The 17,888-nt window shown below is 26.1% G+C and overlaps 2 protein-coding genes across 2 annotated transcripts in view; one reads left to right on the top strand and one right to left on the bottom strand.

Moving 5' to 3' along the window:
• The window catches only part of LOC117179568, a 76,568-nt gene that overhangs the window by 4,279 nt on the left and 54,401 nt on the right, over nt 1-17,888 (top strand). The gene's annotated exons all lie outside the window — the stretch shown is intronic.
• LOC117179566 (protein SDA1 homolog) overlaps nt 5,747-17,888 on the bottom strand; it is a 54,548-nt gene continuing 42,406 nt past the window's right edge. The window contains exons 9-10 of the mRNA XM_033371498.1: nt 15,896-16,423; nt 5,747-6,015 (exon numbers count right to left, since the gene is read on the bottom strand). Of these exons, the coding sequence (XP_033227389.1) occupies nt 5,815-6,015; nt 15,896-16,423 (729 nt within the window). The 3' untranslated portion in view covers nt 5,747-5,814. The remainder of the gene's footprint in view (nt 6,016-15,895; nt 16,424-17,888) is intronic.

The following is a 17,888-nucleotide window of genomic DNA, read 5'->3' as shown; positions in this document are numbered from 1 at the left end:
ATTCGTCTTTTTTGGTGCAAAATTTACTTTTTTTATTGAAAAAGTATATTTTAGGGCTGAATGTTCAACCAATTTGCAGATAATTCGTTTGTTTGGTTTTAATTCTGAACATTTTTGTTGCAAATTGCATAGATTTCGTGTATTTTGGTAGCCCATTATAATCTTCTTACTAGTTGCTAGTTTTCACGATACTGATCGTCGCACAACAATGGCAACACCTCATTATGACGAAAATGTAAGCAAATGCATATGAACATCATAAATTGCATATCTTTGTGTGTGGCACATATATGTATGTGGTTTGTGATTTAAGCTATTTCGCAACCACAACATTTATGAAACTAATTCATAGTAAACTAGTATTACATTTAATTAATAAAACGAATGCACCTCGCTTTGTTTTATTCAGATAATTTGGATCAATTAAAAATAGAAGTAGCGAATTCAAACTCACGAAAATTCGTGCAGCCCCCTTCACGATCTGTTGACTCTGCCACTGATTTCAACTCAGATGACGGTGCAAACCCAAAATCAAAGGTGTGTTTTATAAAACTCCTGTATTTTCGTTATAAATAAATAAAAATAAATTACAAAATTCGGAATTATGTTTTCTCAAATGTTTTTTTGATGAGAGTCAATGAGGCATTTCTCCAGAAGAAATAAAGATACCAACAGAGGCGTATAGAAACCACCCCATAGTGGCTATTGGCAATTCCCTATAGACCCACAAAGATCCAGGAGTCTATCAGAATTAATGAGGCATTTCCTAAGAAGAAATAAAGATACCAACAGGAGCATATACAAACCACCTTATAGTGGCTATTGGTAATTCCATATAGAGCCTCATAGGCCCAGAAGTCTATCAAAATCAATGAGGCATTTCCCCAGATGAAATAAAGATACCAACAGAAGCATATAGAAACCACCTCAGTTTCTGTTGGTAACTCCATATAGGGCCGTATAGAACCAGAAGTCTATGAAAATCAATGGGACATTCACTGTAACGAAGTAAAGATACAAACAGAAGCATATAAAAAAATACCTCAGTTGCTATTGGTAATTCTATGTAGAGCCACACAGTCTCAGAAGTCTATCAGAGTCAATGAGGCATTTCCCCAGAAGAAATAATGATGCCAACTGAAGCGTATAGAAATCACCCCAGTGGCTATTGGTAATTCCATATAGAGCCACATATGCCCCGAAGTCTATCAGAATCAATTAGGCATTTCCCCAGAAGAAATAAAGATACAAACAAAAGAATATAGAAACTACCTTAGTGGCTGTTGGAAATTTCATATAGGGCCGTATAGAACAAGAAGTCTATGAGAATCAATGTAACATTCACCGAAACGAAGTAAATATACCAACAGAAGCATATAGAAAACACCTCAGTGGCTATTAGTAATTACATATAGGATCACATAGACTATGATAGTCATACAGTCTGAGAATAAATGGTACATCCACCGACAGAAAATATAGATACCAACAGAAGCATATAGAAATCACCTCAGTAGCTGTTGGTAATTCCATATAAAGCCATATAGACCCGGAAGTCTGTGAGGGTCAATGATGAATTTCCAAAAATAAAGTAAAGATACCAACAGAAACTTATAGATGACACCTTAGCGACTACTAATAATTCCATATAGATTCTTATAGAAGTGCGAGTTCTATATGCATCTATATGCAATATACCTTGACAAAAGGCAATACTTTGCGTATTGAGCTTTCTTCTATATGCTTCTATAAGTTCTTTTATGGAGGGGACCACAGCAGGATCAACTTTTAAACTGTTGAAATTCGGATTCTACGTTAAATTTTCTATTGAAAACTCGCGGAGTTATCGCAATAATTTTTTTTGCAGCGGTAAAAAGTTTTAAAAACACATAAGATCTATAACGCCTGTTGACTGCTACTTACAGATGATGCGTTTGAAGTGTAGCAGTCAACAGGCGTTATACGTCTTTTATATTTTTAAACTTTTCACGGTCGCAAAAAAAACTATTGCGATTATTCCGTGACCTTATATAGGGAATTTTGACGTAGAATTCGAATTCCAACTATTTAAAAGTTGATTTTGCTGTCTTTTCAAGTTTTTTTAAAAAGGAACCGAATCGGGTCCCAGTCGGCAAAAAAAATGGCGACGTTTTTACGATATCGTTACATCTTTACGACAACTTTACGACATCCTATGTCCATGTCGTTTCGGTGTCTTTGCGATATTGTAAAGACATCGTCAGATCATACGACTCATGTACGATATCGTAAAGATACCTTAACGACATGGACATAGAACGTCGTAAGGTTGTCGTAAAGATGTCGTAACGATGTCGTAAAAGCGAAGCCAAATTTTGTGCCCAATGGGCGTCTTTACGGGTACTTGGTAGAGGCTCCATTCGGTTCCTTCGGTCCGCCAGGTCTAGTTTATTAAGTATTAATTTCAAGCATCAAATTATTCGATTGCTTTGAAATTTCAAGAGCACAACTTTCTTGGTCACGGATTCCTTTACCATTCAAAATGCTTAATTTTGAAATCTTTTACATAATTTAAATTTGCATAAATCATACAAAAATTCGAATTTTAAAAACTATAAAAGAATATTATTCCAGATGCCACGTGAGTAATTAATTTTATAATATCCGAATTTAGATAAAAGAGGACTTTCTCAAACAGGATGAATTAAGAATAACCCTTATAGCACTGTATACTTATGAACAAATTTGAATCCCATGATACTCGTCATTTTTATTTTTGAATTGAAAAATTACCTTTTACATATTTCTTCCGAAAAAACATTATAGCAAAATGGATATCATGTTTTTTTAGCAGCTACATGGGAGCAAATTTTTCCATTTTTTAAAGTCTACGGGAATCTACGGAAAATTTTATATCATTAAAAACGGTGGATAATTATTTTATTTAAGAATTAATTTCTTGGCTTAAAAATTTAACTACTTTTTTTAAAGAGAATTTTTTTGTTTGAAAACGAATATTTTAAATTGAAAATTTGACTATTCCATGCTTGGTTTAACATTTATCTTCGCTACTTAAAAATTAATCAATTTGGTTGAAAATTTGTCTTTGTTTGGTAGAAAATTGATCTTTTAGGTGAAAAATTCGAGTACTGGGTTAAAAATTCAAATGTTAGGTCGAACATTTTTTTTTGTCGAAAATTTATTTCTGTTGTTAAATATTATACTCTTAGGTTGTAAATTCCTTCAAAAGTTCAAATTTTGGTTGAAAATTCGTTTCTTTTATAGAACATCATATTTTTTTGCTTAAAAATTTATTTTTTTAACTAAAAATTTAAATATTCTATTTTTTGTCCAATTTTTGTCTTTTTCAGGATATACAATAGAAATCATTCACACAATTATTTTAAATTAATAAAAATAAATTTATATTTTTATATTAATATGAAATTATTAATTGCGATAAAAATTTTGTTTTAAATTTGAAACTAATAAAAAATTATCTAGGGGGGAGGGGGGTGCGATTCGGTGGACGTTTCAAGTTCCGGGTTATTTCTTGGATTTAATTTAACTTTATTTTTAATATTTTGACACAAAAGGGCGAATAATTGCCAAATATGTGAATTTTGAAACAAATATCTAAATTTAGCACTTAAAAAATATCAATTAAAAAAAAGGAATAGTAAACGATGGTAGCTCAATTTTCAACATACGTGATGAATTTTCAAATGGAATAGTTGAATTTCAAACCAAAAAAGATTAATTTTTAACTAAAACTATGAAATATTCAATTGGGAAAAGGTAAATTTACATTTAAAAAATTTACTTTCCACAAAAACTTACTGAACAACCCAATGGGCACAAAGTTTGGCGACGTCTTTACGACATCTTTACGACATCGTTACGACATCGTTACGACATCCTATGTCCATGTCGTTAAGGTGTCTTTACGATATCGTAAATAAGTCGTATGATCTGACGATGTCTTTACAATATCCCAAAGACACCGAAACGACATGGACATAGGATGTCGTAAAGATGTCTCAAAGATGTTGTAACGATGTCCTAAAGACGTCGGCAACTTTTGTGTCCACTAGGAATACCCAATGGGCACAAAATTGGGCGACGTCTTCACTGCATCGTTACGACATCTTTACGACAACTTCTCGACATCCTATGTCCATGTCGTTACATTGTATTTACGATATCGTAAAGATGTCGTCAGATCATACGACATATTTACGATATCGTAAAGACGCCTTAACGACATGGACAAAGGATGTCGTAAATTTGTCGCGAAGATGTCGTAAAGACGTCGCCAAATCTTGTGTCCACTGCGAACACACCGAAACTACATAGACATAGGATCATGTAAAGATGTCGTAACGATGTCGTCAAATTTTTTACCCACTGGGTATTTACATTTTCAAATAAAGAAATGACTTTTCAATTAAAGTGATAAAAATTTAACTGGAATATTTGAATTTTTTACCGAAAATAAGAGGTTTTAAACAAAAATATTAACTTACAAAGAACAAGATCATTTTCTAAGCAAAACATGATTTTTAACCAAATACGTGAATTCTCAATGGACTTGGTTAAATTTTTATTTGAAAGAGGCCAATTTTCGTCCAAATTGTTGAATTTTAAACAAGAAAAGATCATTTTTCAACCAAAAATGTGAATATAAATTTTCAATTGAAGGAATTAATTTTCAAACAAAATGATATAAATTTTTAAACAACTAGTTTAATTTCTAGATCAAAAATATCAACTTTCAACCCAATCGTCAAAACAGAAAAGGATTTTCAGCAAATTAATTAAGTTTTCTAATGAAATGGTTAAAGTTTTAGCTAAAAAATTTATTTTTAATAAATTAGTCACATTTTCGACCAAAGATGCGTTTTCAATTAAAATGGTGAGTCTTCAACCAAGTAGTTCGATTTTTAACGTAAAAAATATGAATTCACAACGAACAATGTAACGAAATTTTTTTATTATAATTTAGAAATATTTCTTCGTTGAAACTCCTTCTTCTAAAGAGAATGAAAAAAAAGTTCTTATGATTCATGGGCAATTTTTAAATGATTATTTTCTAAGGATTTTGAAGAGAAAATTACCAACAAAATCACAAAACATTTTTAATTATTTCCTAAAACTTTTAAAAAGTGTCTCAAAGTTTTTAAAGCAAAATTAATCAATTTTGCCCTATTGCATAATTTTAGAAAAAAAATTTGAGTAAGTTTAAGAGACATTCAAAAGTTTTAAATAGATAAAAAAAAATAATTAAAACTAAAAACATTTTTTAAGATTTTTGGATAGTTTCACGAAAATCAGACATTTTTTCAGGATCCTAGGAAAAATTAAAATAATTTTTTATTTCTAAAAATTAATTTCAGGAGATTTTTTTAAAAAACACTGAGACTCAAAACTTAATATATAGAGAATATAATAATTATATTTATTATATAATGACATTACATAAATAAATTATATATCTTCTCATATTATTAAATTATATCTCTATTCCTGAAATTTAAAACTGCCGAAAATAATTAATAAATTATTAATTAATTAATAATTGCATTGTTTTCCCTATTTGTAATTTTATAAATAGACAATTAAAATGAAAAGCAAATAAATAATACTATTAAAATAAATTAAAGTAGAATACAATTAATTATAATAAAAAATGTATGACAAAAAAATAATTTTTCAATTAAAGAAAGAAATTTACATTAAATTGTTTTCAATAATAAAAAATCAATCCTTTCTAATAAAAGTTTATTTTCTTTCTATAATGTATTTGAATTCGTATCAAATAATATATAAATTAAATCATTTCATCTTCTTCAATTTAACCAAGTGATTCCGAAGCGCAATTTGCTTATCTTTAAACGATCGCTTCTCTTTTCCCTTAAATTTATGTTTGACCATTTGATAAGCCTTATTCTTCTTCTTTTCTCGATTTGTTTTACTGCACAAAGGATTCTGCCTGCCATCCTTGTAACCGAATTTCTCCCTTCCTTCTTGCCCTTTCTGAAAAAAAGAGATCATTTAATATTATTTATATTTATATAAATTATTTTAAATCCTGGAATTATAAAAATTATAAAAATTATAAAAATTCCTGGAAATTCATTTCAACCTTTAAAAGATTGTGGAATCTCCAGAAGGACTAAAAAATCCCGCAAAATAAAATTACCGAATAATAAAATGGGACGACTGAAAAATTCCGAAAAATAAAATTCCTGACATAGTAAAATTCCCGAATTAAAAAATTCCCGAATAATCAAATTTGCGAATAATAAAATTGCCGAAAAGTAAAAATACCGATTTGGAAAATTCACAAATAATAAAATACACAAATAATCAAATTACCGAAAAATAAAAACACTGATTTGAAAATGGCAGAAAAATAAAATTCGCCAATAATAAAATTGCCGAAAAATAAAAATACGGAATTGGAAAATTCCCGAATAATAAAATTTCATAATTATAAAATTCCCGAATTGGAATATTCCCGAATAATAAAATTTACGACAGTTTATAATATTACCGAATTGGAAAATTTCCGAATAATAAAATTCCCGACAGAAAATTGCCGATTTATAAAATATCCGAATTGGAAATTTCCCGAATTTTAACAATTAAAAGTTTTTATAAATATATTTTACTACTTAAAAATACAACAATAACATATTAGTTTCAAAAATTATTTTTAACATTTCAAATTTCCAAGCTTATTTTTTTAATTAAAAATAGCAATAATTTTAAATAAAATATTTCTGGATAACGCATGTTTTTTGAATGTATAAAAATTTATATTTCGAGTCTGTTTGATAAACGTTACAAGGTACGTAGAAAATTTAACGAGAATTTTCTACGTACCTTGTAACGTTTTTCAAACAGACTCAAAATATAAATTTATATATATATAGTAATTAAAAATTTTATTTTTGCGAACGCTTTTTGTATTTTTTCAAATACTGTGAATATTAAAAAAAACATGCGTTACCTAGAAATATTTTATTTTAAATGATTGATATTTTAAATTCAAGAAATGAGCTTCGAAATTTAAAATTTTTTAAATAATTTTTTAAACTAATGTCTTATTGTTGTATTTGTAATCAATAAAATATATTTATAAAAAATTCTAATTGTTGAAATTCGGTAATTTTCCAATTCGGATATTTTATAAATCGGCAATTTTATTATTCGCGAATTTGATTAATCGAGAATTTTCTAATTCTTGAATTTTACAGTGTCCGGAATTTTATTTTTCGGGATTTTTCAGTCGTCCCTCGGTAATATTATAAACTTTCGAGAACTTTAATATTCGGGAATTTTCCAATTCGGTAATATTATAAACTGTCGTAAATTTTATCATTCGGGAATATTCCAATTCGGGAATTTTATAATCCTGAAATTTTATTATTCGAGAATTTTAATATTCGGGAATTTTTAAACTCGGTACTTTTATTTTTCGGCAATTTTATTATTGGCGAATTTTATTTTTCTGCCATTTTCAAATCAGTATTTTTATTTTTCGACAATTTTATTATTCGTGAATTTGATTATTCGGGAATTTTACTGTGCTGGGAACTTTATTTTTCGGGATTTTTCGGTCGTCCCAATAAAATATTCGAATTGGAAAACTCCTGAATAATTAAATTCTCGAATTGGAAAATTCCGAAAAATAACATTCCCAGCATAATAAATAAAATTTACCCGACAGAAAATTGCCGCATTATAAATGATCTCAACTAAACAATTCCCGAATGTAAACATTTAAATTTTTTTTATCAATATTACTGACTTATTAAAAAACAATAATCAAATATTATTATTTAAAAAATATATTTTTGATGATTGAAATTCCTAAAATTATTCTTTGAATCTAAAATAAAAATTAGTGAAAAAAATGTTCATCCAGAAATATATTTTTTTCAAATATTGTTATCTTAAATTCAAACAATAAATTTACAATCTTGATACATTATAAATATTTTTGTAACAAATATATTTAATTTTATTGTATTTTTAATTAATAAATCATATTTATTAGAAAAACTTTAATGGTTACATTTCGGGAATTTTCCAGTTCAGATATTTTATAAGTCGGAAATTTTAGGGCGGGGATTTTTAAATTCTGTAATAATATAAAAACTCGGAAATTTAATTATTTAGGAATTTCCCAATTCCAGAGTTTTATTATAAGGGAATTTTTTTCAATATTTAAAATCTCTAAGTATTGGTTAAGATACTTGAATTTCCGTGGAATATTCTCAAATATATAGTAAGATCATCCTTAAATTCATAAAATTTCAAAACAATGCAAGCTAAATTCCAAAATATTCCACGAATTTCCGTAAAATTGGATTGAATTTAAAGGAATTTAAGGGAAATGATAAGAATTGCGATGGTACTCATAGAAATTTGAAAAAAAAATCAAATGAATTAGAAACAATTTAAACACAAAAAACAGTTTGATGACATGTCTAGCAATTCAAGAAATAAGTGAATTTAGAATTTAAGTAAATTAAAAAAAAAAATATTCAAGAGAATTCCAAAGAATTTAAAAGAATTCAGGGTGAATTTAAAAGATTTCAATCTCTTCAAACCTATGAAACCATATTAATTTATAACTATGGACTGATAAACTAACAACTACAAAACACCATTTTTTTAAATCCATTGAATTGAGTAAAATTCAGTAAATATAGAAGAATTCAAAGGGATTTAGAAGAATGCAGGCTAGATTAATAAGAATTCAGGGCGAATCCCAGTTAAATTGCAAAAAATATTTTTTAATTTCGTGAAATCTTCGAAACCTTACGAGACCCCTCGTTTCTTAAGAATAAATTCTTTAAAATCCATTAAAATATTATAAAGTTCTGTGAAGTTGTATGAAATTTGATATTTCCAAAAATCCTGGAAACAATTTTAAATATCTTCCGAAAATCTAGGCAATTATTTACCCTGGAATATTAAAAACCCTTTGAAATTCTTTTCAATTATTCATATCAATAAAAAATTCCTTGGAATCTTTTAAAATTCCCTAAAACATTTCAAATTAAAAGCTCTTGAAAATTCCTTAGAAGTTTAAAGAAAACCCTGAAATCTTGAAAATCCCTTCAAATTATTGAAATCCATTGAAAATTTCTCGAAATAATTTAGGGTGAATTCCAAAATAAAAATGTTCAACCTTTAAACCCATACTAAGTAATAACCGAAAAATATTTCAAGTGAATTGGAAATAATTTTTAAAATCGAAAAAATGCCATTTATTTCAGTCAAATTTAACTGAATTTAGAGGAATTTAAGGAGAATGAGAATAATTCGATGAAATATGTAAAATATCAAAATGAATTTTTTTTTAAATCAATTAAATTGAAAGCAATTAAAAAGTATGAAAAAATGTATTAAATGGAAATTGGAAGGAATTTGATTAAATTCTTAAGAATTTAAATTGCGTTTTAAAGAATTCAAGATAAATTGAAAAAAAAACTTTGAAAAAATCCTTTGTATTGATTAGAATGTATTGCATTAAAAAGAATTCACGATAAATAATAGGAATTCAGGACAATTTTCAAATTTATTGCAAAAAGTATTTGAAAATCTCTTTAAATCTTTAAAACCCTAATAATTTCTAAACAAAAAAGTGACTAATGACTACAAAAAAATTCAAATAAATTGGAAATCATTTTTTAAACCCTGTCAAATTATTAAAACCCTTAGAAATCTTTCGAAATTGTAATTTAAGACACTTTTTAAATCCCTTGCAATTTTTTAAAGCTGTTGACAATGCCAAGAAATTGAAAAAAAAAAATACCTTGAATTATTTCAAATCCTTTTATCGGTTTATTAATTGAATTCCCATGAAATTCTATGGGATCTGGTGATATATTTTGAAATCCTGAAAAATGTATTAAAATACATAGAGAGCTTTAAAATCCTCCTTAAAATCTTAAACCCTTATAGGGATATATTCTAGAAAATTCCCTATCCTAAAATATTTCAAACGCTTTGAAATCCCTTTGAATTAATGAAATTAATTAATAAATCCTTGGAATCTTTTAAAATTCACTAAGATTTTTCAAATTGAAAGCTCTTGAAAAAGACCCTAGAAGTTTTTAAAATATCCTAAAATCTTAAAAATCCTTAAAAAATATTAAAATCTATTCCAAATTTCTCGAAATCTTTAAAAATGACCTAAAATATTTCAAAAGGTGTTGAGATTATAACCCGTGAGCTTGACTAGTTAACATAAAATTAACTTATTGTTTAGAATTCTTATTTTGGTGTTAAAAAATGGCCTGGAATCTTTTTTGGATACAAAATGCAACTATTTGATTGAAGATTCACCCTTTTCTTTTAAAAATCTGTCTTTTTTTATTTTTAAATTGACCTACTTTGGCAAATATTACATATTTTTTGTATAAAAATGAAACTATTTGGTTGAAAATTTCACAATGTCCTTGAACTCATACTTTTTTATTAAAAATGCTGCCATCTTGTCGAAAATTTAACTATTTCATAGAAAATTCAACTTTTCTTTTTAAGAATTTTTTATTTATTTTTTTTTTCAATAGAAAATTTATCTATTTTAAGAGAAATTTGATTTTTCTGGGATAAAAATGCAACTGTTTGGTTAAAAATTGAACTATTCTGTTAAAAGTCATAATTTTTGTTTGAAATTTATATTTTGGCGTTTAAAAATAAACTGAAATCTTTTCTCGGCGAAAGTTCATCTTTTAACAAAGAAGTTTGTTCGTTTTTTATTAAAAAATCATCTGTTTCAGTAGAAATTTCAGCTTTCATGGATAAACATGCAACTATTTTTGGTGGAGAATTCAACTATTTGGTTAAGAAATTCATCCGTTTTGGTTGGAAAAAATCGTATTTTTGGATTAAAAGATCAACTTTTTACATATAAACTCATTTTATACTAAAAAAAATCCATATTTTGATCTTTTTTGGGTGAAAATTCAACTATTAAAACGAATTTTCTTTAAATATAAAAATTGATCTATTTTAAAAGATATTTGATCTTTCTTGGATACAAATGCAGCTATTTGGTAGAGACTTAAACTTTTCGGTTACTAATTTATCTTTTTTGGTTTGAAAAATTCTACTTTTTGGATTGAAAATTTAATTTTTTTCGCATAAACTCATTTTTGACTCAAAAATTCATGTTTTGATGTTAAAAAGTTAACTAGAATCTTTTTTAGGTGAAAATTGAACTATTAAAAAAAATTTCTTTTTAAATCAAAATTCATCCGTTTTAAGAGAAATTTCAACTTTCTTGGATCCGACTATTTTGTTAAAAATTCGTCTTTTTGTATTGGAAATTCAATTTTTTCTTAGAAACTTATTTCGTGTTCAAAAATTCAAAAGTTCGTCTGTTTCAGAATAAATATTATTTTCTTTTAAGAAAATGCCACATTTTGGTTAAAAATTATTCTTCTTTTCTTGAGAATTCAAACATTAGTTTGAAAATTTTTGTTCAATCACTTTTTTAAGAAATTAGTTGTTTCCTGAAAGATTTATATTTTTAGTAGAAAATTTATCTCTTTGGTTGAAAGTTTAATTATTTTTATAAAAAATCATCTTTTTTTAATTGATAATTCAACTATTAGAGTCAAAGTTAAATTACAATGTTAAAATTTTACTTTTTTATTGAAGACATATCTGTGGTTAAAAATTTAACTGTTTCGGTGAAGTCTTTTTTTTTTGTTTAAAATTGATTTTTTAACTGAAAATTCATTTTTGTAATTGAAAAATCAATTTTTGTAGATCGATATTTGGCACACTTTTTTTTAAGTCCTAATAGAAAGGACGAGGTTTTTAACCAACTATTTTGGCTAAATATTCAAAACGTTAGAGCGATTTCAAAATTTTTAGTACATTTTTTTTTATATTTGAAAATTTTCTGTACGGATATTCGTAGAATTCAAAAAGCTAAACAATTTATCGCCATAACTTTTTTCAATAAAGAGAAAATTCTCAGAGTTATAGCATTTATAAGATTTAAAAAATAAAACAAAAATCAAAATTTTAAACCCACTTTCTGGAAAATTTGAAGTCAAATTTTGATTGCAGAAAAAATAATGAAAAATAAACAATTCCATTTTGTAGTTAAACTATGCAAGATACGAAAAAAGATTAATAAACCTAAATTGTGATCCCCGAAATGATCTACAAATTTTTTATGCTAATTTCTTCACAGGACGCATAGTTTGTGTTTTCTGCGTGAAATATAACATTCAAAATAAAAAAAAAATCATTTGACAAAAATTGTTTACCCGAAAAAATAGATACAAATGTGAAATAATTTATTACATTCTCATCATTTGTGATTGAAAAACTATTAGAATTTCCCGAAATTTTACAGCACAACATTCAAATTTTTAACCAAACAACGCAAAACACGAAAAAAAAGTATCAAGGAGAAATTATAGCTTTTGAAAAATCCTAAAAAATGTCTTTCAACCATTTTCCAGTAGGACTCTTCATTTTGTTTTTATTTATCGTGAGTAATATGCAGAAAATCGGGAGAAAAAATCCAATATTACGCCAAACGAGACGAGATATGTAAAAAAATGTAAAAAATGAATTTTAGGATATTTGACCTTATCCATAAAAAATAATATGAAAACAAAATGTAGATTTTTGCAGATTTCAAATCAAAAATTTAGAAGCTTTTTAAGAATTCTAAAAGTTTCCAAAAGAATAAAAATATTTTCTTAATATTCCTAGGAAAATTGAAAATGATTTTTCATTTTGAAACTTTATTTTAACAGAATATTTAAAAAGATTTTAAGTCTTCCAAAATTGTAGGAAAAATTGAATTCATTTTCAAATATGACTAGAAGTTCTTAAAACAAATTTCACACACTTCGTTTAAATTACTTGAACTCATTTCAAGTTTTAAATTAATTTTGAGTCTTTTCAAAACTTCTAAAAATCTCTTAAAATTACTCAAGTTTTGTCTACAAATAATAAGTGTTCAATTATTATTTCTACATAAAAATTCAACAATTTCGCTTACAAATTAAACATTTTTAAAAAGAACAATAAAAATTGTAACGTTAAAAGCTCAAAGCTCTTTGGAATTCTAACGACTTAAAGGTTTCTGTGTCAAACAATTCAGTTTCAAATTGTTTAATTTTAAATATTTTATTTCAATTTAATTGTCTAAAATGAACAGTAAAATATTGCTAAATATTCTTTTTCTTAATTAAAATTTTTTAATTGAATAGGTTAAAAATTTAATATTTTGGACTGAAACAATATTTTTAATTTCATAAAAGCCTTTGATTACGAACATATTATTATTAAGTTATTTTTTAAGTTGAAAAAAGTTTATAAAGTTTCAATCGCACTTTCGTTTTATCAAACAATTTTTTTTTAATTTTAAAATACATAAAGCGCAGATCCATTTGACAAATTATTTATACATTTGCTTATTTATATTTACATCCTGAAATTTCTCAGGGTGTCAAGAGAATTAAAAAAAAAAAGGTTCTTAAGATTCATAGGAAATTCTTAAATGATTGTTTTGTAAGGAATTTCAAGAGATAATTAAAAAAAGATCACAAAACATTTTTAATTACTTCTTAAAATGTTTAAAAAGTGTGTAAAAGATTTTTAAGCAAACTTTTGCAATTTTGCCATAATAAATAATTTTAGAAATAATTTGAGTAAGTCAAAGAGATAGTCACGAAAACGAAAGACATTTTTTTCAGATTCCTAGGAAAAATTAAAATAATTTTTTATTTCAAAAAATTAATTTCAAGAGATTATTTAAAAAGGTTTCAAAATTGTCACAAAAGAATCTCAAAGATTTTAAGGCAATTTTTAAAATTTTGCAGAAAAAAAATGCAGGAAAATTTGTAATAATTCCGAGATTAAAAGGCTTCGAAAGTCTGACCAGATTAAAGAAAAAGAATTTCCCTTATATTCTTATGAAAGTTTTAAATAATTTTGTATATTAAAAATTAAACAAGTTTTTTAATAATTTCCACCGATTTCCTAAAATTTCGAGAAAGACTTTACAAGATTTTAAAGGAAAATGTTACAATTTCATAAGATTACAAAATAGAAACGAATAAAAAATCGAGTAAATTCAAGAAATATTTAGTAGAGTAAAAGATACTCAAAAACAATTTTAAACTTTAAAAGATTTTTCAAAATTTAGATTTTTAAAGATTTAAAATTTAAAGTTTAAAAGCTTTAAAATAATTTCAAAAGTTTTCAAGAGAATAAAAAATTTTCTTAAAATTTCTGGAAAAAATTAGAAGATTTGAAGGTAATTTTCCTAAGATTTTGAATGATTTAACATTTTCGAGACAGTTAAAATTATTTTCAGGAATTTAAGACGTTTTGAATAAATTAGAAATATTTGAAAATTGTCAAACATTTTCGAAAATTTATCAAATATTTCTTGATTCCTTCTTAACTTCTAAAAGTCCTAAACATTTTTTTAAAAAAGTCGAATTTTTCATGATATTTTGTAAAATACTATAAAAAAATTCCTTGCAATCTTCTAGATTTCTAATTAATAATTTGAAACCTGGCTGCTGGAAAACTCCTGGAAAATTAAAAATTATTTTTCATTTTGAAAAATTATTTTAAGAGAATATTTAGAAAGGTTTTCAAAGATTTAAACAAAATTTTCAAAAAAGTTTCTAAAAGATTTAATCTAGAAGATTTAATCTGGAAGATTTAATCTAAAAGATTTAATCTAGAAGATAATTTATTTGAGTTTTGCCAAAGATAAAAAATATTCGTAAATCGTCTCTCTTTAAGAATTGCTATCCAAATGTTGAAAAATTTTAGCTTCATTAGAAAGTCTATTTGATTTTAAAAATATTTCATTTTAAAAGTTTGTTATTTAATTAGAATTTTCTTAGAATTAGAATTTTTCTTTAAAATTCCCTGTTCCAACTCATAATTTTAATTTCTTCGAAAAATATACCGTTTCAACTTAGAATTCATTCTTTAGAAATATTTTCAACTCAAAATTAAAATTCTTTGGAAAAATTTCCTGTTCCAATTCAGAATTTTGTTCAGTTACGAAAATTGCCGGTTCCAAGTCAGAATTATTATTAATCTGGATAAATTCCAGTTCCAACTATAAATTTGTAAAAAATTGAAAGTTCCCCGTTCAAATTAAAATTTAAAATTATTTTAATTTTAAATAGTTTAAAAACAATTAAAAAATTTTCAAATTGCATGTTTTGAAAATGGAACATTTTAGGGTGTAATTATACTTGAAATTTAACAAAAGCCTTTAATTATAAATATATTATATTGAAATTATTTTAAAATTAAAACTAGATTATAAATTTCCAAAAGAGCGTTTACATTTGTTTAACTAATAAGACTTTCCAATTGAAACAGTTTAATTTTAACGTTAAAATCTGGACATTCTAAAATTTTAAACTGACTCCGAATCGTCTTGTAAAATCAATTATTGTTTTTTTTTTAATCAAAAATCTTTCATTTTACACGCTTCTAATTTTTAATTAAGTCTTTAAGACTGCATTTTAAAATTCTAATTTTGAAATCTACGCTTAAAAATTAAAAACCTAAAATGGAAAAATTGTTAAATGAAATATTTTCAAATTACGCATTCTAAACTGAATGATATCATAATTGAAAAAGATTAAGATTAAACTAATTATCTAAAAAAAACGGTTAAAATCAAAGTCTGAAGGATTTTTTTTTCTAAACATTTGAAAAATTCATGGTGAAAAAAATAAATTCACAGTAATTTCCCGATTTTTCTTGAAAATAGGATACTTTAGGGACTTAAAATGAATATTAGGGTACAATAGGGTACAATAGGGACCAATCTGTGACGCCTGCGTTCCCCAAAATTGATTTATACAAGATAAAATAAAATACTCACCCTAACAGTTTCTTGGCGAGCTTCATAATCATGCCTCTTCCGCTTAAAGATATTTTCAATATCACCAAGTTTGACCAGCTCTCCTCGTTCTTCCTCCAGCGGCCTCTTCTTCCCTTTTTTCGCATGAACAACTTGCTGAACTGCCAACGCCTCGTCAATCCTTTTGAAATCCTTGTCAGTCAAAATTCTAGTCACTGAAACTTGAGCCGCTTTTTCCTTTTTCTCGGCAGTATACTCCGTCCTACTGTCTTCCTTACTCTTCCTCATCCTCTCAATCTTCCTCTTCTTTCTCTCAAGCTTTGTGGCATAGGTCTTCTTCTTTCTTTTAATGAATTTTTCAGAAACCTCATCCTCTTCCTCACTCTCCTCTTCCTTATCATTCTTGCTCTTTTTCACTTTAGGAACCTTTGAGTTTCGCCTCTCAGACTCATCATCATCTTCTTCATCTTCAACCTCTTCATCTTCACTTGCTAGAGTCAAGTCTCCTTCATCGCTGCTGTGGCTCACATCAATCCACTCCTCATCGTCCTAAAGAGATTTGAAAATTTTTAAAATATAAAGAGATATAACTCCACTTGTAAGGATGGCGAAATGATGATCAGAAAGGTATTATTCGAGGACAGAAGACTTCGAATTAAGTTTGCTGCGACAACGACTTTAGAATTAAAAGAACTTTATTTAATGTAGGTGTTAGTATAAAAGGTGACAATGCGTTCGCTTTCGCGGTTGGCGGGGAGACTCTCCCCCAGAGCTGCCAGATCGTGGATGAAATTTACCCCCACCATACCTACCGTTTGTGAGCCGCAAAACAGAAGGTGCATGATTACCACTGTGAGTTCGTGTGTAAGCCGAAAATGCAAGATTCGTCTTCGGTTTTCTGCTGTACGATGATTGCCGATCTGAAAGCTTCGGAAGACTTCGGTGGTCTGCTATTTATATCTCGATCTCCTTTGAAGGAAATGGAAGAAATTGGCGAATTTATTGTTTCGCGTGATTCTTAATGTCATTCAGGAGTCAATTTTGAGGTTATGTTTTTCAGGTGTATATAGTATGAATATTATTACTATTATACATATTGTTAATGTTAATATTATAATTATAAAATATAACATTAATTTTAATTAATAGTTGACCAAATTTTAATAGAAATAGTTAAATTTTCAACTGATACAATTATTTTTCTGCAAAAAAAATGGTTAATTTTTTTTTTAAACAAATTATTTAAATTTTTAAGCAAGAAGTTTAATTTTTATATAAAAGGATGAATTGTATAAGAAAAAAAGGCATTTTTAATTAAATACATGAACATTGCACAAAAGAAATTTATTTTCAACGAAGTATAATTTTCTGTACAAAAATTGATGTTCAATCATATTTAAATTTTTGACCAAAAAGATTAATTTTCTTGTAGTTGACAGAAATTAATTTTTAAACAAAACAAAAAGAAATTTTTACAAAATAGTTAAATTTTCAGAAAACAAATTTTTTAAACTAAATTGACAAATCATCAACTAAAATAAAACTAAATTTTTAAAAAAGCAGTTCCGCTTTCAACCAGAAAAATTGAAAATATAGTTAAAATTCTTTGAAATTGCTTTAAATTATTGAAAATAATTGAACATTCCTTGAAATTTTTTAAAAGAGCCTAAAATATTTAAAATCCTTTAAAATCTCATACTAAATTATTGAAACAAATGGAAAATGCCTTGGAATTTTAAAAATACCCTAATATATTTTAAATCCTTTAAAATCTCATACTAAGTTTCTGAAATCAATGGAAAATTCCTTGTAATCTAGTAAAATATCCTAAGATGTATCAAATCCTTTAAAATCTCATATTAAATTACTGTTATCAATTGAAAATTCCTTGGAATCTTTTCAAATACTCTCAAACATTTCGAAACCTTCCAAATATTTTGAAAAATCTTGACATCTTTTAAGGATTTTTAATGTACTTTGGAGTTTTTTTAACAACCTTGCTATAAATATTAAA

Source organism: Belonocnema kinseyi, chromosome 9 (assembly GCF_010883055.1).
Source record: "Belonocnema kinseyi isolate 2016_QV_RU_SX_M_011 chromosome 9, B_treatae_v1, whole genome shotgun sequence".
In the NCBI taxonomy this organism is placed as follows: Eukaryota; Metazoa; Arthropoda; class Insecta; order Hymenoptera; family Cynipidae; genus Belonocnema; species Belonocnema kinseyi.
This window is presented reverse-complemented; position numbering and strand designations above follow the sequence as displayed.